Here is an 8,132-nt window from a genome sequence, read left to right as displayed (position 1 = left end):
ACGCTCAGGGCCCCGCGCTCACCGCAGGGCTCCTTCCCACCTGCGAGCCCTGATCAAACACCTCGACGGGCAGCCCGAGTGGGAAGCCGTGATGTAATCTCGGGAACCCAAAACAATCGGCCCTTTCATGGCAAGACGATAACAATCAAAACAGTATGTAAGGGCCTGCCATGCAAGAATACACATGCACATTATACACTGGAGGGAATTGAAAGCCGGAGTGAAAAGGGGCTTGTTAAGAATATGTAGCCTGCTTCATAATCAGTTTGTAAAAGAATAGGCCCTTGAAAACAAGGGTTTAGGCTTATAGAAGGCTTTCTGTGCCTTGACCTTGCAAATATGCAGAGATGCCAACTTTTCTTTTTTTGAAAGTGAACTTGGAGCCTCCCAGCGTGGTGCCGCGGCGCTTGGCAGCGAGTGGGGGTACGTCCCCGGGGGGCGCGGGTGCTCCCCTCCTGCCACGAGGAGCTGGGCCTCGGCGGTGCTCGGCCGGGTGCCGGAGATTTTACCTTTTCTTCCTTAAAATGGCAGCACTGGGCTCTGCCAGCATCTGCAGAGGTGTGAGGTGTGCGTGGGACCGGCGGTGGCGCTCCTGCTCCCGGGTGGAGGGGGGTAGGGGGCACGTCGCTGGGCTCGCCCCGTTTCACAGGTGGGGAACCTGGGGCAGAGCGCTGGGAAAGGGAGCGTTTGCAGTGTGTGTTGGCTCCTAGGTCCTTGCCCCTTTGAAGGACACCTGAGGCCCTTGTTCACTAAGTGGCAGAGACACCCAAGTGACTTCCCTGCGTTGGCCGGGGCGCTGGTGGCTAAAGGAGCACGCGCATCCCCAGGGTCTGGTGCGGTTTCCTCTCTCTTCAGGTCAGTGCACTTTGTACGTTGAAGGTTATCCTCCCATCTGCAAAACGTCTTTTAGCTGGACATGGGCGACCCATCGGACAGGACGGGGTCAGCTTCACACACCCCAGTACTGGTTATTCCCCCCTTCCTCGCTTTAGGGACCCTGACGTCTCTAAACATTTCATGCCTGTCCCCCGGGCTGAAGCATCTCGTCTCCTTACCACCTCCTCTGCGTCCCGCTGCCCGTGGGCACCCAGAGGCACGGCCCCCGGCCAGCCTGCTGCAGGCTGTCTTTGTGCATCTGTTTTACAATGTGTTTCTTTGCAGCAGGGGGAAGCCTTCCAAGAATCCCCACCTATTTCCGTAATAAGGGACGCCTTTGTTTTCCTCGCGCCACAATGCAGCTTTATGCGACTCGCTTGCTTCTTCCCAACCGTGTAGCCGGCAGCTCGACACGGGAGCTGCCGAGGTGTGAGGTGTGTGCGGATCGACGGCCGAGGGCCAGAGGAATGTCTCCTGGGATGCTTTTTGTTCGCAGCTGGGGCATCAGAGCTCGGTCTCTTTGCCTGAGCACCCGGACATCTCCGAGCCGCCGCGCTGGGCAAACAGAGGTGGCCCCGGAGCGGCGAGCGGAGGTGCCCTTGGTGCAGCGAACCGAGGCAAAGCAAATAGGAAGGTTTGTGTGTTCCTGGCCCCCGTGTTGTCACGGAGCCCTTCTCATCCTGATGGGATTAGCGTCTCTGGGAAAGGCTCGGGAGGCCCTAAATCTAAGTGTTCAGGCAGAGCTGCGGTGGTAGGAAGCGCTGGGGGAACGAGGGGCTGCAGCGCGTGGGGAGCGTGGGTTGGGTGAGCCTTCAGAGGGGCTAGATGCCTTCAGATGACGTGGGGACAGCGTCACCCTGAAGCTGAGCCCAGAAGGTCCTCTCTCCCCCGTGGATGTCCCAAGGCAAGGCGCTGGGGCTCCGGTGGCCTTTGCCTCCTGCGGTGCCGCACGCTTGAGCTGTGTCTGCGCCCGATGGCTGGCACCCACGTGGCACGATGCCTGCACCTGTGTGCCTTGGGTTTTTGCACCCGTGTTCCTTGGGAAAACAGGTTAAAACCTCGCCTGGAGCAGGGGACGCGTGGCTGCTTCCCACCGAGGGGTGGTGGAATTGGGTGGCCTGGCCCTGGCGTGTCCCTGTTGGGGTTGGAGCACCCATGGTGCGTGACCATCGCTCCCCGTGGGTGCAGCACCTCTCTCCCCGAGCCTTCCTCCCTGCCAGCAGCTCTACCTCCCCTGGGCAGGAGAGCCCGTGCCCCCTGAGCCCGCTCCCCCAGGACACCCAGATACCCTGGGCATCGGCGCTGCCGTGGGCTGGGGCTGGCCCCTGCTTTCCGGGAGCCCCGATGGGTTCGCCAGGGGCGTGCATGGGAGAGAGGGGAGGAGGAGGGCAGGGGCAAGCCCACCCGTCTGGGTTTCTCCTGCTGGGTCTCTCCCTGGGTTAAATTCCCTCCCTCGTGCCCCTCGGGGCTGCCTCTCTGCCCGGGCAGCCCCGCGGCAAGGGGTCAGCGAGGGGGAGCCCGCCGCTGCTTCCCGTACAGACCCCTCCATTCACACTTCCCTCTCCCACCCCATTAATTTGTTGTGGTTGGGGCTAGTAATAGCTGCTTTGTGTGAAGGCGAGGGAGGGAGGAAAAAAAAAAAACAACAACCAGCACACAGACAGCGGCTCCAGTGTTTTCTAAAAGGGATGTTTTTCCCCCTCCGTTCTCTCTCTCTTTGCCTTGAATAATGTTTTTGATTGTAATAGCCTGTCCTGGTTAGGGAAACCCACAGCCTCTCCCCCCTTCCCCTCCCCTCTTCTGTAAACCGTGGTAGAAGTTTAAACAACCCGGAGAGCTTTTTCTCACCGGTCTTATTTTACTAATAGGAAACAAGTGTTTGAGGCAGCAAAGGGAGCTCTCAGCTGCTGGCCAAGGAATCGCCGACTTCGCAGAGCGCCGCTGGGGCCGGGTAGGGGCCGGGGGCTCCTTGAGGCTGCCAGCCCGAGCCCCCCGGGGTGGTCGAGTTCGGTGTCCCCAGGGACAAATCCACGGCACGCCACACGCCCCAACCATGGAAAAGGTTTTCGTTAGCTCCTCGTTAGCTCAGCCCGGGGAGACATCGCTGTAAAGGACGAGCCCAGATCGTTTTGGTGCTTGCCACGTTTTTGTTCCTTGAACGACGAAGGGAAAGCCCATACCTCGATTTCTTGTTTTTTCACCCCAAATCAGACACTTGCGGTGAGCTGGAAGGGACCCTGCGGGGTGGCACAGGGTGCTCTGGAGCTGGAGGCTGCCGGCAAACAGCTGAACGCAGGGGCTGAGAACTGCAGGGAGATGGAGAGCGAGGAGAAACCTCACCCAGTTCTCTGCCCTCGAACATCCAAACCTCTCCTGGCTGCCCTTGAGTTTTAAACTCTAAAAGACCCGCGTTTCTGCCTCTGGGGACATGGGGCTCTAATTGGAGCAGTTCAAGTTTACCGTGCCTTCCTGTATAACCCCCTTTATCTGGCTTTTTATCTTTTGTGCCTTGAGAAACGGTCCTCACGGCAGCCTGGATTACTTTACGGACGGACAGGCCTCTCCTCTCTCCCTCTCCCTCTCCCAGTTGTGTTTGGGTCTGGCTGCTGTTGGGGTGCCACTCTGCTGGCCCCAACCCCTCCAGCATCGCTGGAAGAGCACACCTTATTTCAGCAGTCCGCTCTCCTGAGCTGCTCCGTAGCCAGGATCGGGCCCCGTGCATTGCTGTGTTCACGTTAAATATTCGCACGAGTAGCCCCAGGGCTAGCTGTGCTTCCATTAAAAGGCACGTCTTTAACAACATCTCTCTTTTTCCAGTTCCCGGCCCGTCGTTTCCACCCGACGTAGCTGCAGGTACCTACGCGTGCTCTTTTGTTTGGCAGGAACCTGGCGATTGGGATCGGCATCCAGAACTTCCCGGAAGGCCTTGCTGTCAGCCTGCCTTTACGCGGCGCGGGATTTTCGACCTGGAAGGCGTTCTGGTAAGCAGAGCTGCTCCCAGCCCGCAGGAGCCAGGACCCTCACCGGCAGCTCCCGTGAGCGGGTGCCTGGGGGTGCCCTCGGGATGGGCTCGTGTTGGCCAAGAGCTGCTTCCCATGGTCTCCATGGGGCAGGTGCTCAATGTGGAGAGTTTTGCCGGGGCTGATGTTGTGCTCCAGACCTGCCAGCAGCCTGGGAGAAGAGCAGTGGGTGCTGCCCGGTGCCCCCGAGCTCAGCCCCGAGCCCCCAGCTCGCCCCAGCCCCTGTGGTTTGCTCCAGCCCGGCTCAGCTGGCTGATCAGTGCCTGCGGTTAGCTCCCAGATCCTGCCCCCAAGAAGTCTTTTTTTGTTTGTTTGTTTTTCGGTTTTGGTTTGGTTTGGTTTTTCTCTCACTTCGCTCTGGGCCGCGTTTCAAACCCACTTTGTTTTCCTCCTTTTCCCCGAGGTGAAAAAGCCGAGGGCATGAACTCTGCAGGCGCAGGGCCGCGTTCCTGCCCGTGCACGTGTGCTCGGCCGGGTGATGGATGGGAGGGCAGGGGGGGCTTGCAGCCTGCTCCCTCCGAGCTTTGTTTTCTTTTCCTCCCACCCACCTCCATTCAGGTCAGCGCAGCCAGTGCTGGGACTTGCACCAGGGCTGCTGCTGGAAGGGAGCTCCCGTGGTCTTGGGGAGCTTTATTCATTAAAACAGCCCCAGAAGGAAAGAAAATGAGGGGGGAGAGCAGCGAGGCTGTGGCCAGGTGTCCTTTTTGGGACTGAGCTGTGCTGGTTGCAAGCATTTCCTTGCTGACCCAGCCCTGCCTGCGACCTGGATCCCCAAACCCCACAGAGATGTTCCGGGGGGAAGGAACCGGATCGTGTCTTAATTCCCATCCTGGAAAAATCAGCTGGGTTTGGTCAAATCACCTTCGTCACCTGTCGAGAGTGACCCAGGTGGCTTGGTTTGTGCGGTGCAGCGGCGCTGCTCTGCCCGGTGCTGGCACCTTGGCCTGGTGTCCGACCTCCTCCAGGACCCGGTGGCACTGGGGAGGACACCGTGCCCCACGCCGCAGCCCCTCTGTGCCCACGCGGGGGCTTCCCGGGGTGCCCGGCGCCTTTCAGGCTCGTTGCCTTGCAGGTACGGGCAGCTGAGCGGCATGGTGGAGCCCTTGGCTGGCGTCTTCGGTGCCTTCGCCGTGGTGGTGGCAGAGCCTCTCCTCCCCTACGCCCTGGGCTTTGCGGCCGGAGCAATGGTCTACGTGGTCATGGACGATATCATCCCCGAGGCACAGACCAGGTGAGCCCCCGGCCAGCACGGGGAAGTACCGAGGGCTCTGGAAGATCCCTTCCCTTCCCCAACGAGGGTCAGAGCTGTGCTTTACCCACCCTAAAAGCACCCCACAGCTCCCGGGAGCTCACGCCTTCATTTTCTCCCTGCAGCGGCAACGGGAAGCTGGCTTCCTGGACCTCCGTGCTCGGCTTCGTGGTGATGATGTCCCTGGACGTCGGCCTCGGGTAGGGCAGCTCGCTGCTCCCCGCGGGAAGGCTTCTCACCAGCGGCCGTGGTGGCATTTGGGACTGGACGCGCGTTATCCTCTAGACTTTTTTTTTGTACATGATTATTATTTTTATTTTTTTTTGGATCTGGTTTGGTGTTAATTCCCTATGATTTGGTCTATCTGCTCCCCCCAACATCACGTCGATGGTTTTCAAAGCACAAACGCGGGTGGTTCGGTGCGGGTCCTGCTTTCCTTTCGCCACCAGATTTTCTGTTTCCCCTAGAGGGCTGTGAGATGCATTGGCCGGGCTGCAGGTCCCGCTTTGCTTTTCCTTCAGTTCTGGGGTGGTTTCTCTGAGTCAGGTTGGTTTTGATCATCCTCGTTCTGTAGAAGGTCAGGAATTCACTGTTGCATGCTTAAGCTGCTCTGCAGTTACGTCCCAAGGCATCTGAATGAAGTAAACTCAATTTCCACCCCTGGTTCTGGAAGGCAGGTGGAAATTTTAGGGCTAGGATAACACGTGCAGCACCCTGTGGGACAGCAGGTCTGATATATCCCGCTGGTCCTGGGCAGTGTTTTAGGGCTTTAGTTGTTTTGACGGATGCAAATAGTCTAAGCAAATAAAAATGAATTTTCTTGGTATCTCTGCAAGAGGAAAATACTGTTTTTTTCCTGAACTTATTTCCTAAGCAGGGCTTTGTTCCAGTGCATTGTGGCTTGTCCGATACCCAGAGGGTTTTCTGGGAAGAAAAAAAAAAAAAAAAAAAAAAAGGAAAAAAGGAGAGAAGAATGTTTGTGTTTTCTAGCATGCACTCTGTGAGGAGGCAAGGTGTGGTTCCCCGTTGTCGGTGGTGTGCTCCGTGGTTGTTGTGCAGCAGGACGCATTGCCGCGCGGGCCCACGGCTGTGGGGCATTACTGACAACTGCTCTTTTCTGGCTGCTGTTTCAAATCGTTGATAGCTCCCCAGTGATCTCCTGCAGGAGTTGGGGCAGGCTGCTCCCAGAGGTGGCCCTGGGGGCTCTTCAGCCCCCTCTGCCCAGCTCGGTGCTGAGTTAACCTCACCGAGGACCCGAGAGTGCCAGAAACTCTCGTCCTCCCGAGCAGCATCGGGATGCGATAGCTCATCAGCGGGAGTTAATTACCCAGCCTGAAGAGCCAGAAACACGCGCTGAATGTGTCTGCCTCTTCGTCGTCTTCCTTTGGAGCATCTCCTGTCCCCTCCCCGTGCCATGCCACGGATGAACCCGTTTCACGCTCACGTGGAGGGCGAAATGCAGGAGTGGGGCGGTGTAAAGCACGCCTCGCCCTCCACCAAGGCTGCTTCATTTTTCAGGAAGAAGGGGTTAATGAGATTCTTCAGCAGGATAACTGGATCGCTTGGCTGCTGCTTGCGTCTCAGCCCCTCGGCGGCCGCACCTGTGGGCACAGGGGGTGCCAGCCAGCGCGGGTCCTGCTGGAAAGGCTGCACGAGGGCAGCCGGGGGAAGAGGCTCGAGTAAACTCGGTTAGAGCCATGCATTTTTGTTCAGTTCCTTGTTTCGGTTGGATTTCATTTGTACTTCATTTGTATGTCACTCTGGATGATACAAAACTACTGTTTGCCAATGGATTTGACCTTTTAACTGTGATTGGTTTCAATAAATGGGAAATTCTGAGTTTGCACTGATTTATTTCAATGCAGTAAATCCGTACTTTGTCTTCTCCTCCCTCTGTTCCGCTGCTTTTCTTTTCATTTCTTCTTTAATGATTCTCGGCTTGTCAAAGGTCCTGCTTCTCAACCAGAAGGCAAGCATGGAGAAGGGAAATAAGAAGAAAAAGATGAAGAAAGGCACCTTTGCCGTGCCTCATCCAGGCACCCACGGGTGTGTTTCGCTCGGGTTTTGCAGCAGACCGGCCGGCTCAGCCCAGCCCCAGCTCCCGACCCCGGCTGGTGCTTTATGACTCAGAAAAAAACCCGACCGCAACAAATCCCGTGAGGAACAAAAAAAAAAAAAGAGTGTGTTGGGGCTCTTCCCATTAAAAATAGCTGTGGCTGCCGGGTCCCCAGTGGAGGAGCAGCGGGCACGGGGACGGGAGCGCTTGCCCGAGGTCAGGCGTGGAGGCGGTTTGGGGACAATGGCCCTTTGTCCCCGGAGCTGCAGGTGAGCCGGGCAGCGGGGCCAGGCTCCCATGGGAATCGCCATCGCCACTGTTGCCCACCTCGCCCCTGCCACTTGATGTTTTTGGAAGGCTCCAGCCCGCTGCATTCAGCCCAAAAAGCCTTCCCGGGAGGCTTGAAAGCCTCGCGGGCGTCCGCGGGTGGGGATTTCTCGCAGACTGTTTGCAAGCCGCGTTTTCTTATTTGATTTTTGGCGTGTGGTGTAAGTCGGTACGAAAAACACATTATGCGTTTAAAGGCAGCCTCGTAATCAGATTGCTGGGAGATAATATCGCGTAATGCATTTAATCCCGCTTAGATGTAGCCAGCCGAGGTAATTATGTACATTGGACCCGAAGGAAGTGAGCGGGGAGGGCAGGAGGGCGATGCAGAAAACACAGATGAAAATCCCTTCTTTTCTGTTTGTACCCTGGAGGGGAATGAAATTATATATCTGCTTCCCACCGGTGGCTGAAAAGCTGGCCGGGGGCCAGCCCTGGAATTTACACGTGGAAACAATAGCTGTCAATGGCGAGGTGGAGCTGGGAGCAAATGCAATATAAGCGCGCGGCCAGGAGCCACACGGCACGGAGAGGAGCCGGGGCTGCGGCAGCAGGAGCGGCTCTGCCACGGGCACCGGGCTGGGGGGAAAGAGGGGAAAGTTGT

At 57.6% G+C, this 8,132-nt stretch overlaps 1 protein-coding gene across 2 annotated transcripts in view; it reads left to right on the top strand.

The window, feature by feature from the left end:
- Window positions 1-6,981, top strand: part of SLC39A11 (solute carrier family 39 member 11) — an 87,865-nt gene extending 80,884 nt beyond the window's left edge. For both annotated transcript variants that reach the window (XM_040530930.1, XM_040530929.1), the window contains 3 exons: window positions 3,759-3,857; window positions 4,969-5,127; window positions 5,271-6,981. In XM_040530930.1, the coding sequence (XP_040386864.1) occupies window positions 3,759-3,857; window positions 4,969-5,127; window positions 5,271-5,349 (337 nt within the window). In that variant the 3' untranslated portion in view covers window positions 5,350-6,981. The remainder of the gene's footprint in view (window positions 1-3,758; window positions 3,858-4,968; window positions 5,128-5,270) is intronic.
- The last annotated feature ends 1,151 nt before the right edge of the window (window positions 6,982-8,132 follow it).

Source organism: Cygnus olor, chromosome 18 (genome assembly GCF_009769625.2).
Source record: "Cygnus olor isolate bCygOlo1 chromosome 18, bCygOlo1.pri.v2, whole genome shotgun sequence".
NCBI classification, from domain to species: domain Eukaryota; kingdom Metazoa; phylum Chordata; class Aves; order Anseriformes; family Anatidae; genus Cygnus; species Cygnus olor.
This window is presented reverse-complemented; position numbering and strand designations above follow the sequence as displayed.